The following is a 15701-nucleotide window of genomic DNA, read 5'->3' on the forward strand; positions in this document are numbered from 1 at the left end:
CACCTACTAGATTGTAAGCTCTTCGGGGCAGGGTCCTCTCCTACTGTATCACTGTCTGTATTAGTCTGTCATTTGCAATCCCTATTTAATGTACAGCGCTGCGTAATATGTTGGCGCTATATAAATCCTGTTTAATAATAATAATAATAATAATCACCTATGCAGTCAACTCACAATAATATACTGAACTCCAGTCGTCGTCCATTCCCATTGCAGGAGAAGTGGAGACTGTCCCTGCCTATCTATGGCTACTTTCATGTGACGAGCTAACTGTCCAATGTGATGGAAAGATCAACTTTTACTGGAAACATCTAGATTTGCATCAGTGTTACCTGAACTTTGCACTGATTGTCTCCTACAAATGATGTGGCCCAGATGTGTAAATCTGTGCAAAGTACTAGTTTCCTTTCAGCTCTATACCTTAAATTTACTGATTGTTTTACATGAGGTTTTAAATGCTTAATCATCTTTTTTTCATTGTTTTCTATGCAGGGTAAAGTTCTAGCTTTGCTACAGGTAACTTTAAAACAAATATGTGTCCAGGAAACAAGCTCCGGCACTTTAGTAGAGCTGCTTTGTTGGATTTTGTTCATTAATACAATGGAAGTATTGAGCAGCTCTGAGCTGTGTTGGGCTTCTGGTGTGTTGTTATACCTTAAAGAATCCTGCTTTATTCTAATTTACAAGCAATCATGGGTTCAAAACAGACAAATAATGTGACTTTTAAGGCCAAATCATCTATTTCAACAACGAAAATTATTTCTTAAAATTGCTTTATTATCAAACATATGTAAAAACATACATATCTAACAAGGCACACTGAAAACAAGGCAAGCACCAAGCTAGATCTCCTTCTGGAAACTCTCAAAAAAGAGGTATTACAATTTATTGACGCGTTTCAGGTAATCTAAGTCCACTTCCTCAGGAGGAGAAGATCTAGAAATTTACCAACAGTTGGTGTTATGTTTACAGAGATACAGCAATCATCCTACATTGCTCAAATTTCTTTACAAATTACATTTTAGTGTGTTTTTAGTCAGTTTTTAGTGTGCCTTGTTAGATATGTATGCGTATGTATGCGTACATCTTGTTTATAATGTTTTATTTTGCTTAATAAGTATCAAATAGAGGATTTTAATCATTTTATTATACAAGTTTGCCTTAAAAAGCCGCTTCTTCTAGCTCTATATTCAATATATTTCATTGGCTTGGCAACTACTATAGTAGTATATCGTATAACTCCTTGGGGGATATATTTCCTATACTCCTGTAAGGTTTCAATATAAATGGTTACACACAGATAGTTAGAAGCATGTGGAGAACTAATGCAGAAAGAAGACAGTCTCAGTATTTACCCCTATTGGGTCTACATTTAAAGCGTACATAAACTCAGAAATTTCACTTTACATAAAAGGGTAGACAATCCTTTTATGTAAGGTAAAAATTCTGTTGTTGTTTTTTCTAAATGCAACACCCTTTTATAAAAAAACAGCACCGCCCCCTAATTCTCAAATGCTTAGGCGATCAAGAATGAAAGGGAGTGAAAAGGCTCCCGGTATATCTATGTCATGGATTCCGGAAGGCTCTTGAATGCTCCTTGTGCGCATGCCTAAGCATCTCGGGCATGTGGAGAAGGAGCCGTTTTACACAATTGCCGATCTTGCGCCTGGGTCGGGTAATGTAGGATGAAGAACCCAGAAGAAGAAAAGATGGCGGCTCCCGGACCACCGGCTCCGGAACAGATGTCGGTATGATGAGGGACCCAATGCAAGACACCCCTGGATGGATCAGACTGCCCTGCAGGATTGTGTGTTTTTATTTTTGCAGTTTTTAGTTTAGTTCTTCTTTAATGACACATTGATAAATTTATGGCCATGGTGCAGAGCTTGTGGTGACATACAGAGTGTCCTCTGCATACAGCCGAAGAGAGCACTTCAGGATTGGTGAAAAGGCTGATCACATGACTTTGACAGGTCATGTGACTGGGTTCTGCCATCAGCTTTGTTTTCGTTTGTTTGTTGTTGTATTGAACACACTGGTAGGCCACTATTGTACTTAATTTCTGCGCATCTTTTCAAGCAGCAGTATGATTAAAATAAAGGCATAGATGTGAATCCCCGAACCACCATGGAACGCAAGCTTGCCATGTAATATGTAGGGAACTACATTTCCCAGAAACCCCCGCGGCAGGAAGTACTCCGGACTTCCTCATAGACGTATCATGTGACAGCGGTGCGTAGGAGGGACGTTCCGCTCAGACCCCCGGTTTGGGGAGATACTTGTACAGCGGTGGGTCCCCACCCTCCACCACGGAGCGCTCTACCGGCAGCAGGCGGCGGCCCCTGCAGCGCTCCCGGGGGCCGGCCTGGCAGCTTGTATAAGGCAAATGGTGGGGCCGGAGGATGGCGGCAGTCCTGTGTTCCAGCGCTGCGGGAAGGACCTGACTGAGGAGGGGGAAGAAGAGGAGGAGGCCGGGGACAGCAAAGACATTCTGCAGCTCTATATCACCGGCATGAGGCTTACTAACGGAGACGTGGGCGGCTACTTATCCCCCGGGGGTTCGGAGCTCCGGCTGCCCAATGGAGGGGTGAGCGAGAGGCCGCCGTGCGCCTGTCACCGGCAGTGCTGCTCCTCTGACAGCCATCCTCCGGAGAGCTCTCCGCCTGCCAGCGCCCCCCCTCCCCCGGGCAGCTCGTCCAGCTCCGACTCTTCTCCGCTCAGCGCTCACACCGTGGCCGGATATTTCGTCTCTGCCGAAGCCGACCGCTTTCGCTTCCTTGATGTCTCCCGGAGCTCCCGCAATACGTTCGAGGTGAGCCGGCGGCAAAGCGCCCCTGATCACCTGGATGACGGCCTAAGCCTGGCGGAGGGGGGTGCACAGGAACAAGATGGGGAGCGGCCCTGGAGGATGGGGATCGCAGACTTCTTCTCCAGGTAAGCCCCACCCTTCCAGTGACATCTCCATGGTGACAGCCAGGGGGTCACGTGACATCCATGACACCTTTCCATCATTGGTCCAATCAATGCATCTGATCATTTCATCCTAAAGAATAGGAAAACCTAATACTGATTGCTCCTGGAGATGCTGTTACCATAGCAATATATGTCTCACTCACCTGTTAAAAGGTAGCCCCGCCCACCATGCCATTGTCCACCTTGGTTACAGACACTTTCATCTTCCTCTGATCTGGATGCTTTGCCATCTTCATTATCCAGGGTGGGATGGTGGAACTCCTAGATTGTAAGCTCCTGGTCAGGGTCCAATTTTCCTGTGTCACTGTCTGTCATTTGAAACCCCTATTTAATGTACAGCGCTGTGTAATATGTTGGCGCTATATAAATCCTGTTTGTTAATAATAATAAATATTCGCGCACATGGGAGTTACTGTGTCCTGGCAAGAGACCACTGCAAGGCGTTCTCAGTGAACACAAATAAAAATGGTCTGACAGGGGAATCCGCTTTTTATTTACCAGACTTTACAGCGATCATACAGGTGAGACGCATTGTTGCAGGAGGACATGAGCTGTCCATACCTGCAGTACTGACCTGCCTGATCAATAAAAGTCACACACAGCCCTTGGTGTGTCAGCGACCTGCCAGAACTGTATACATCAGAGACTTCACATGGTATATGTAGAGATGATAACTTTGCCTTATTCCTTAAAGGTACACATAATTCATCACTATAAGCTGAGCATCTACCAGATCTTGTGTTGTGTATGGGGTACAAAAGATCCTAAATTGTAGAATAACTTGTCCGAGTCAAATATAGAAATCATAAAAATAAAGGGGCTTCAAGGCTATTTTTCTGTGTAATAGGAGTAATTACAATACTTGATCCTACATCAGTACATTGGTATAATACATGAAGCCATCTCACATTGTGTAGTCATGGGGTGGATATTAATATGCTGAACATATACGTTCCAATCTAAGAAGATTGCTTATCCTGTAGTATGGATGAGCATAAATGACGTCTTGTTATTCGACGCGTTTCGCCATGAGGGCGTCCTCCGGGATGCAACAATCGTATATACTATATTATTTGAGGGGAAAGTATATACAGTCAGCAATCTTCTTAGATTAGAACGTATGTGTTCAGCATAGCAATGTCCACCCCATTATTACACTATGGGGGATGGCTTTCTATATTATATCAATGTACTGATGTATCATCAAGTATTGTAATTAGGCCTTTGGGAAATGCATATTATCAAAAAATAGCCTTCAAGCCCCTTTCATTTCTTTTCATTATTTCTTTGTTTTACATGCAAAGAGCGGCGGTTATCACATATATGGTTACTATATAAGAAAGTGGGAAGGTAATTGTTTCCATACTTATATATCGTCAGAGCCAAAAGTCATCAAGTTTTCTGAGGAAGAGAAATTACGTTTTATTCTACACACTATGTGATGTGTGTGCACCATTCAGTGTAGAGCCCGGCTATACCGTTGGCACACATGTATGAAACCAAGCAAAAGTTTCCCAAAATATGGAATGGAACAACTATGATATGTAAAAGGAATATGTGGTCTTGTGACGTATTTGATGGTGTAGATCAGAGATTGCCAACCGGTGGTCCGCAAGAAAATTTTGGTGGTCCGGGGCTCTGGCTGGTGGGCCCCCCCCAGAGCTGCAGACCACGTGTGCCGCAAAGATTTTATTTTTAGTCTAAATTCATTTTCCTTAAGTGCAGAAAAATTCTTGCTGATCCTATCAGAATTTCAGCATCATAGTAACTTATTGTACATTAGACTGAAATGTGTATTTTTGGTTTGCAGTTTAGAGAGCATTTACCTGTCAGATGCAGTGTAAAGCGTTCTCCTTCTGTCCCGGTCTGATACACCTGTAACTTCTGTTCTGTGACTTTCTTCCAACCTGGATGGCTTTTTCCAACATACAAGAATAATTTGTTTTGCATTCTTAGCACAAAATAATGTGCTGTGATCTCATCATAAGACACTAGTTTCAAATTGCATTTTTCTTCAGGGCCGAAAAATCAAACAAGGGTTTATTGTATGAGTAAATCATAATTTTTATGCTGTGTGTATTCCTTATGGTACTATATGGTGATCCCTGTTTATTATTTCTGTACAAAACAACATAGGCATATATATTGTTACAATGTTTGCATAATTACATACAATTTATTGTTTTAGCAATCATACAATAAGACTAGGGCTTTTTGGTGATGAAGAAATATTGTCTTGTAGTTCTACCGCCGCTTCCTTCTGTGTGATATCGCTGCAACCTTGTTTTAAAAAAAAAAAAACATAATATATTGTATGATAGTGACTTCAGATGTTTGATCATGAGTATAATTTAGCAAAACAGCTGCAGCACTATTTAATTAGCAGGTAAATGTGATCCTCTACATCTGTAAAGTGGAAGATTTGTAGTGGGTTACTTTGGTATTCATAGGTTCTTTTGGTCCTAACAGCAGTACAGGGACAGATTGATAATCCTGAGATACTTCTTTATCCTTGTATTAGTGCCTGCCCTTCCAAAAAGGACATGAGCTGTAAACATTTCCCACTGTGGGGTACCCTTTGTTTAGAGGTACAGGCTGGTGGTTTAAGTGGGGGTGTACTCCCAATACTTTGCTGTATTTCACATATGTAGCCTGTTGGCCCATTTCAGCAGTCTTACCTGTGGCCACAATCACCTCTGTCACCTCTAAGGACATCTTCACTTGGCTTTGGAATCTTTGACCATCTTTATTGTCTGGGCTGGTGAAACATATGCACACATGAGCTGATTTATCCCAGCATGGAATTGGGAAAATATTCTTCACCAGAACATGTCAAGTTTGCCATTCGAGAAACTTGCCTGTGAGCAATTTGTGTGCCAAAAGGTGTGTATTTTTGGCTATCTAGTTTTTAGGATTTATGTATCTCTGCCATGCACAGCCTTGTCTGGCAGGACAGGAACTCCCCTCTGATCCAGTTAAATTACATTTACAGGTCCTATCCCTCAGGTTACAACTGGACAGGGAAATAAATAGCAGCAGACAGATCGTACCTCTGTCTCTTGTTTTGTCAGGATACCCCTTATTTGCTCACTGCAACCCAGCTTATGGACTTTTTAAGCTGCTTCTCCCTCTCCTCATCATAGTTTTTCTGTACAGGGACTGCAAAAAGTTAATACCAAGTTACATTTATGTACTTAGTCTGCTTGCATTAAAAATGTGTTTTATGATGTATTAATGTATATAGAGCTGCAGTAATTAGTGTATTTTATGAATACCTGGAAATCAATCCTAAACCAGTGATTTTTGTTTTTTTTTGCATAAGCCAGGCTGAAATGCTGGCACGTGCCAGGCATGAACCATAGCTTCAGGTGCTTCATCCCTAACCATCATAAAAATATTTGTAGAGGCCAGGCCAAGTGAAGGTAAATCTGAAATGGAGGGCAGCTCTAACAATGAGCATGATTTATGAAAGCTTTCCAAGGCTGAAGAGGATACACTTGCCACAGTGATGCAGGGTGATCCAGCCAACCTGGAATTAAATGTCTTAAATGTAGGCAAGCTTAACTGATCCAAACTTGGATGAAGAGAATGAAGAACTCTCATTGTGTGTCAAACACAGCAAACCATGGTAAACAATTATTACCAGGACATAAGGAACAGGTTTGAGTAGGCCTCTTTACTTTCTAGTTGGGCTGATGCAGAATTTTAAATGTCCTGTGTGTTGTGTATCTGGCTTTCTACGTTATCTTTCTTTTTTTTTTTTAAGGGCCATTTTGGTGCAAAGATAACTCTTATCACATGCTGCTTTGTTTTGTTCCACATCCATATGCAGTCTGTAGAGCATAAATATGTGTAACACGTACATGGTTCAATGCAGCACCTACTGGAAAACCCAGAATGGAACATGGAAGTGAAAACAGCACAAGCTGTGAGAGGAAAAAGACTGGTGCGACATAAAACCAAACAATGCTTTGTAACTGGTATGTGGCTACATTGCTTGGGAACTAGATATCTTATCTTCAATAAGAGGTGTAGTCATTTTATTTGACGTGTTTCCTAAAGTAGCCTTTATGAGGTAATTTATATTTAGATTTAAAATCTCTCAACTGAAAGTTCACAAACCTGAGCCAGAAGATGCTTTTAAATCAGCCTGGTTTGTAGTCCTCATAAGTTTGCTCCTAGTCTGGTTACGCACAGATAAAACAATTTCATCTGAAGTGAAGTTCTATGTATTTCAACTAATCATTGACAACCAATTTTTCACTCCGCAAGCTGTGAAGTTGTCATACATGATGCAAGCTAGTAATTTCAGATCTTTTTGCATGCATGCTTTTTACAGCTCATTCTTAAGCCTGATACACCCTTTAAATACCATTATTTCTGCCTGATGTGTGCCTCTTCCCGCAGCTTTATATACTTGAGTAAAAGGAGAAGTCTCTGTGTTCCTGAAGAACAAATATTTCTTCATGCTGTGTTCCATACTTTTGAATTTCTAGGAAAAGTTTTTCTTTCCATTCTGTCAATAAAAATCAGAAGACACAAAGGGAAACTGAAGCTCTTGTTGCTGAGAATCAAGTTTTGATGCTCGGCCGTTTTTGTTTTTTTCTGCCTCTAATAAAAGTGCATCTAGATGTGGAAAGTATTCTGCTAGGGAAGAGGGATTATAGTGAACCTGGTATTTACACATAAGAACCGATAGGAAAGTATGACCTGACTGGCTATAGTGAAGTGGGCCAAAAGGAACCAAAACACTTTCAATAAACCTAAATGTGCACTAGTTAGGTTGAAAAATACATAAAATCCTCAAGTTCAATCAATAGGGAAATATACTAGAAACCAGCATATCACAGATAAAACAATATATGTGCATTGGATTGTTTTATAAACGTGTTTCACTTGCTTCAAAAACCATTTTCCTTGGTTTAAAGTATTTGAAAAGGAAATTATGTCAGCATCCTGAACCCAAGTAGAATTGCAGGTGGTAGAAAGTATTACTAAAGAACTTTGAAGTTCTGCCCTTTTGAGTGAAAACCCAGTTATCGGGGTTATTGTGAAGCAAAGTTCTTCATACGTTTTCCAGATGTATGTACAATGCAGTAATATTGCAGGCAATGCTCAACGCTAAATGTTTTCAGTGATAAGGTATTGAAATGCACTTCAGATTTTCAAGAAAATAAATGTTTGAAGCCAGTTTAAAGCAAGTGTAAAACTAGTCTCAAAAGTTTCTAAATACAATAGTTGTTACCAATTGTATTACAAAAGAAATGTTTTATTTTAATAATTTGTGTGTGAAATGGCTTGGTATTTGGACCCAGCATAGAATGATTAGGCCTATCTGGTGTATTGGTCAACATTTGCAATTCTCCTATATTTATCACCAAGCTTACTGTCATTTTACTTTGATTTATTAAGTGTCAACTTCACTTTATTTCATCATCCAAATTTCTATTCGTAGGAAAAATGCTTAATAAATACTTCTGCAATTTTGTAAAATATCTTATCATTGAAACTCATTAACAAAATCTACAGTTGTAATTCCAGGATTACTTTTATTATTTTGTTCCCTTGTTATGATCATGATCTGTTTGTGGAACAGGTACTGAAGTTAAATAAGTAGAAATATAGATGGAGGGAGGACTTGTAGTAGCTGCAAAATGTTCTACACATCTGGCTAATATTAATATGGCTGTAGTGACATTTGGTCAAATGCTTTGACTAAAGGACTGCTTGTCCAGTGTTGTGTTTCCAAAACATCTAATTGAACCTATTTTGACCTATTTATTAAGTCCTTGCTAAGACTAACCCAACACAAGCAGACTTGTGTTTACTATGATCAGTCTGGCTGAAGGTCAGGTACTTGGTACACATGCCAGAAAGTTTGTATATATATGTATGTGTACACCCGTATATTGGATTGGTTGTAGTGAGCACCAGGCATCCTAATCCTAAAGCATAAAAAATGTAAGTTTTTTTAATATTTGTGAACGAACTTCTTTCCTGGAAATGTGTTTTTAGTCTTCTGGAACAAGAGGATTAAACAGAATTTCAGTGTTAAGTTGTCAAAATGTCCTGCTAGCTTTTTGTGACAAGCGTATTTTATCTGTGAGTACCATTCTATCGCTTTGTTCTTCAAGCTGTGCCAGTCACAGCCATCTATTGCCCTGTTGTGTTTGCTGTCTTTTCTCTGTCTGAGCCAGCTTCTGTGATAAGTCTTGATGACAGCAGTGGTAACCAACCTTCTGGACAATTTATTTGTTCATTCTAAGCTGTTTAACTCCTTTCAACTGTGACTGTATTTGTAAAATGCAAGAAATATAATTCAAGGTTTTATAGCTGGAGGAGTATTGTACTTGTTTGGCTTTTGGGTGACTGCTTTATGAATCGTGTGTATTTATTTATTTATTGAGTAAAAAATGTTTTTATATTTTATAGTATTCCTATTTACAAAGTATAATGTTATTTTTTTAAGTGTTAGGTTGCTTCAGCCAGGGTTTGTATGAATAATGTATGTTGTTTGTTTTTGGGGTTCCAGTAATAAGATGTAATGCATGGGAGTTGTACTAACCCAAAACAGAGGTTTGGCTTCTCTTTAAATTATTTTTTATCAACACTATAAAAGTATACGCACTTATATACGCTTGTTCAACTGCTTGTTATTGCCAACACCCAGCATAAGAATGGGGAAGAAGGTGCTTTTAGGTGAATTTTTAACTTGGCATAGCTGTTGGCGCCAGGTGGGCTGCTCTGGTCTGTTTCAGAAATCACTGATTTGCTGGGATTTTAACACATAACCATCTCTAGGGGTTTCAAGAGAATGGTCAGAAAAAATGGTAACAATGGTGCAGTTCCCTAGGCCAAATGGTGATATCTGAATGTTGCAGGAGAGTGCCCAGACTGGTTTGGTTGATAGAAAGCAACAGTAACTTGAATAACCTTTTTGATGCATACAAGTACAGTGTTCTCCCCAGCTCCTCTTAGCTGGGTGCACCACCCAGCTTTTTTCAGCCACCAGCCGGCTGTTTTTAGGTGGTTACTGATGATTTGGGTCACAGTACCTTGTACAGGGGAAGCCACCCGCCTACAATTTCTTCCTACCCAGATTAAAAAACTTCTGGGTGAACACTGAAGTATACAGAAGAGCATCTTAATGTTCAATACATCCTGCCTTGTAGCATATGGCGACTACACCAGATTTCTCTACTATCAACTAAGTACAGACACCTAAGCTTACAGTTCACAAGAGATCATCATAGTTTGGCAAGAAGATATTGGAAACTGATGCCTGGTCTAATGAGTCTTGATCTGCTGCAACACTTGGATAAAGTCAGAATTTGGCATCCATCCTGCTTTGTATCATTTGTAACAGTTTATGCTGCTTATGGTGGTGGTGTAATGGTGTGGCAGATATTTCCTTTGTGAGGCATGCTGGGATCCAGTTTGGATACCAAACGAACATAGTTTCTATGCCACAGCCTTCCTTAGTCTTGTTGCTGACCATGTCTGTCCCTTTATCAACACAGTGTAGCCATTTTTGATATTTGTGTTACTTCTGACAGAAAAACTTGCCATGCAACAAAGGCTGAAATCGACTCAATATAATTTCTTCAACTCCTCTAAAAAGTTTGCAGTATTCAAGTGGTCTGCGCAGTCACCTGATCTCCTTTAGGCACCTTTGGTAAGTTGTGACACAGGCAAAAGCATCATGGATGTGTAGAAAATTTGCAACATGAGTGGTGATGTTTTGCCAATATGCCTTATAAATGTTTTCTGCATGTTGAATCTATGCCACAAAGAATTAAAGCGGCTTTGAATGCAAATGGCGGTCCAACCTGCTACTAGCAAGGTGTACCTGATGAAGTGGGCAGTGAGTGTATATTGAGTAATGGTAAATAAAATAGTGAAAAGCAAGTACGTTCAGTGCTCAACCCAAAAATGTTTTAACCTGGGTGGGAAGAAATTGTGACCCAACTTATCAGTAACTACCCAAAAACAGCCGCGTGGTTGCTGAAAAGTGCCGGGTGGTGCGCCCGGCTAAAAGGTGCTGGTGAGAACACTGACTTTGACCACTTGGTTCAAATGGTATTTAGTCCAACATCAGCCAGTTTGTCTTGTGCTTTATTTATAAAGACAATAAGAATAATTACCTTGGTTAGATTTAGTTGGCGTCTATCCTGTGAATAAATAGCCTTGTCCTGTTAATGGTAAATCACACATAAGGAATTTTCCTGCAGTGTCTTTGATATGACAGCCTTTGGAAAAGAACTCTCCAAACATATCTGTTTCTGTTAACACAACCGGAAAATAACAGTGAGGTTTACCAGAGCAGGGAAAGTTGTGTGTTCTGTATTTCCAAGTCTCCTTTCTGCAGAGGTGGAAATTTCCAAGTATGCATGCTTAACCCCTGGATGTTCAGTTGTGACACGGCCAGTCAACAGCATTTCTTTTTTGCTTTGCATATAAATGAGGATTTTCTTTCTACTACATTATTTGCTTGATCTTGGTACAGAAGGGAGACTGTTTTGTATACCATCTTACCTACTGTATGGGTGGAGAATGACACAGCACTTTATGTGGGGAAAAATCCTTTTTTTTATAATGTTGGGGAGTGGAGGTGCACAAAACAGTCACTTTTAATATTTTCTTATCTTCCTATGTGCTAAAATTGTCTTTAAAATGCCTTTGACTTCATCACTGGCATTAAACTAGTGCATGTATTCCAATAGCTGGAAGGAGGATCAGCCAAGAGCCTATGTCATCATTTCTTCCTTGTGAATGCCACATGTAGTTACATTTCCAATGAATACATGTGAATTCGGCAATACCAGTCAATAAGACTATGGGTATGTATGGACAGGATAGGCAAACCCTCCCAGCCTGTCAATCGGACTACAGATTACGTTAAGGAAAGATGTTCTGTTTCCAAGCCCTGATATTTTTGCCTGGGATTCAGCTTTAAATTTAATTTGTAATTGGCCAGGTAATTAGTATTTCCAGGAAAGGTCAGCAGTTGCAGACAAAATATTTTTCAAAAGACCAATTTCCTTATTTTGCTTCGGTGTAGAAGCAATCCTAACCACTAGACTCCGCTTACTTTCCAGATCAAAATAAATAAGCTTGTTGGAAAAATCAACAGACTGCTGAATACCTTAGAAGTTAAAGACCCTTCAGTTATGAGCAGACACCTGTTTTAGCAGCTCTGTCCATACTTATCTATACTGCACAATTTGTCTCCTTTTTAAAATAGTTACTAACAATTTTACATAATTGGTATTATCAAAAGTACCTTTGTTTCTTAAAAAAGTATTTTTTGTTATGACTAATAAATATAGGCTCATTTGTTAGGGTGTGTTTTTATACAATTCTGCATATTGTTTTTGACAGGAAAGGGATCAAGGTTACAACAATGTAATTGACATTCCTCCTACTCATGAAGAGATTCAACTGATATGCTATCTGGCTTCCCAAAGAAATTAAATCTGTAGAGGAATCCCATTACTCTGTAATTTGCTTATACAAATTAGTTTTGACTTCATGCAATGTCTTTTTTTTTTTTTTTAACTGGTTTGATTATTTGCACCACAGTATAATCTATTGCCCCTTAACCCTTCCAGTCCACAGTTTGTTTATTCACATTCCTCTGCAGAGGCTACAGTAATAATATTATTAATAGTAATCATAAACAGTATTTATATAGCGCCAACATATTACGCAGTGCTGTACATTATTAGGGCTAGCAGTAGACAGATACAGACAGTGACACAGGAGGAGAGGTCCCTGCCCCGAGGGACTTACAATCTAGGAGGCGGGGGAAGTTTCTCACATGTAAAATGTTTCCAGTGTTTGCACTCTGGACAACAGTCTAATCCCCAGAAGGAAGCTTCTGAGTGCAGTGAGGGGTTTGGAATATTTGTGCCCGTGGACTGCAGATCAGCCATCTAAGCCCACATTCCAGTGCTTGTGCTCCCCTTGCTCCTGCTTGTGGGGAGGTCACTGGAGGCATTCAGGATAGCTGAGTGGAAACCTCAATTCTTCACCCACCTTTTGCTTGGCCTGACCCTAGAAGTGTTCAGAGTGTTTTGGGTTCGGAACTATCAATCCTGCTACAAATTGTCAGTATTCAAGCAGATGGGGCCTCCCTGTCCATGATTTACTAGTAGAAGTAAATAGACTCATTTAATGTAGACATCAGGGGTTCTATTAATCTGTCATCAATTTCATAATCGGACCTATTGATTAGAACAAAATACACATGCAGGCCATACATATATATACATAAACACCTATTACAGGTACCCACACATGCCAGAAGTATATTATTAATTGGCTGCTACATAACTGAATATATACTTTTTCCTTATTTATTTTTTATATTTGCCAAGAGCTTGACTATAAAGGAAACAAACCATTGTTGCAGTATAAATCTCCTATCTGCCTGTTTACAATACAGCTAATTCTTTTCAATTCCATAAGCATTTTTGAGAGACAGGATGTCTGCTCCATTAGGCTAATATTATAAAATGTGGACCTTTGAAATGTAATGTTTGCAAGTTTGTACAGAGAATATTACACATACATTGCATTTTAATGTTTTGTGGTTTTCACAAGTTAAAATTTCTGTGCTTAGCATCAAAAGCATTTTTAAATAAACACATGGAAAAATGCAAAATTAATTATGGCAAGTACTGTAACAAACTTAGAAACAAATATATTTTAAATTCCAGAAATGTAAAAAGCGCCTTGCTAGAAGCCTTTGAGTAATTCGTTTTTCAAAAGGGCCTCTACGTTTTTATTAAAGTCACAGAGTCAAGACTTAGGCCATCGGTCAACTGCAGACAGGAAAAAATATTTCTTCAATCTCCCATTTTTTTTTTATAACAAAATTATAACTTTATAGCGGGTCAATATAAGAGACAGCAGGGGGCTGATCTGTGTCCGACATTTTTGAGCCAAGACGTATATTCGCTCAGTTTTGCAACATAATTACATTTCAGAAACCTCTTTTCTCCTGTAAAGTAGACGCTAAACTAAGATGCTGCCACTATCCTTCAAAAAGTCTATATATATTTTTATCCTAGGGACACTTTAACACATAATATATTTTATAAAGCATTCTTCACTGCGACCATACTGCTGCCAGGACATAGAGGAGGCAGTAGAGGAGAGTGCAGTCTTGTGGTAAAAAAAAGATAAGGTAATTTAACCACTTTATTATAGGAATAAGCAGTATATTAATGTTTTAGGTAGGCAGAAGATCCCACTGCAAAAATAAAGATGTTTCATCCCTGGTATTTAGTTTAGAAGGGTCATGTGACTTGTCGTAAGTCACATGATTAGGCGAGAAGTTCTTCATAAACTTCTGCAGGCGGCACATAGTGGTCAGCACTTATATGGTCCCTAAAATGCAAGCTGTGATGTTCAATACCTTGCAGAGTATAACAGAACATATGTTTATAGCAAAGTGGGTTTTACTAAGCCCATAGTATCTACATAGTTTTTTTGGTTGGTTATCAAGTACTGGTTGATTTCATAACCACATGCAATCTATCATATTCATGCTCAACCCAGACATTTTTTTAGACTGGGTGGGAAGAATTTTTAGGCATGTGGCAGCTCCTGTATTGTGACCCGACTTTTCAGTAACCTCCCAAAAACAGCCAGGTGGTTATTGAAAAGTGCCGGAAGGTGCACCTAGCTAAAAGGGTCTGGGAACAACACTGATATTGATGGAGCATTGGTAAAGAAATATTTGCACATCAGAACTCCCTTGGGCTTTCTGTGATTCTAGCCACACTCTTAAGCTAGGTACACACTTGCAATAATTATTGTTAGAAAACGAATGACTAACGATTATGCATGATTATTTTGAACGATCCTATTATGCACAATTCTGTGCATGCTTTAATGATATGATCGTTCAAATATAATCCACCAATAATGTACACACGCTAGATACGATCGTTTGAGCGATACAGGACGTGACGTACTGACGTGAGGAGAAAGTGTACTGCAGAAACATCTACGATCACTGAACGATCGTACACAAATTAGTGCAAGATCGTCGCTCAATCGGATCCACCAGAATGGTTGTTCGTTTCCAGCGACAATCCTCGTTCGTCGGCATTGTGCACTTTTTTTGTTAACGATTATCGAACAATCAGTCGTTAGTCGTTCATTTCCAACGATAATTATTGCAAGTGTGTACGCAGCTTAGCTGTGAACCATGTGAACCACTTGCAAGCACCAGAAAGTTAGTTCATTGTCTTGGTTTTAGCCCCAGGTTGGTCTAAAGAGTCCCTTTTACTGAGAAAAACTCATTAGAAGTACTCATTCTCTAGTTCATAAAAAAAATCCTGCCCAGGTTTCACTACCTGTTTTTCTTTTTTTTGACTGCCATGCAGCTTTTATCTGTTTTGCAATCTTTTATGATAATTTTCTTGTTTTATATGTACATTTCTAAAGACTGTAAGATGACCTCTATAAATGATTAGATATACATGATTATAAATCATTAAATATGGCTTATGAGATTTCTGGAATATTTTGTGCTGCACCCTTCTTTTAAAATGGAACGTATCATTTTGGGCATATTTTTATAATTAGTATTCTGGTCATTACTTAAAGCGAACCTTAATCCCCAGGGTGACTTGTAAACAAAGCCTGTGCTGTAAAAGGACGACATAGATAAACACTCAATGCTCCTTGTCTTCAAACTCTACTACTGTGCTGGT

General features: G+C 39.3%; 1 protein-coding gene across 1 annotated transcript in view; it reads left to right on the top strand.

The window, feature by feature from the left end:
- Window positions 1-1794: 1794 nt before the first annotated feature.
- Window positions 1795-15701, top strand: part of LOC140339970 (TBC1 domain family member 12-like) — a 53281-nt gene continuing 39374 nt past the window's right edge. Inside the window, exon 1 of the mRNA XM_072424898.1 lies at window positions 1795-2934. Coding sequence (XP_072280999.1) covers window positions 2387-2934 — 548 coding nt within the window. The 5' untranslated portion in view covers window positions 1795-2386. The remainder of the gene's footprint in view (window positions 2935-15701) is intronic.

The sequence above is a fragment of the Pyxicephalus adspersus genome, chromosome 10 (assembly GCF_032062135.1).
Source record: "Pyxicephalus adspersus chromosome 10, UCB_Pads_2.0, whole genome shotgun sequence".
In the NCBI taxonomy this organism is placed as follows: Eukaryota; Metazoa; Chordata; class Amphibia; order Anura; family Pyxicephalidae; genus Pyxicephalus; species Pyxicephalus adspersus.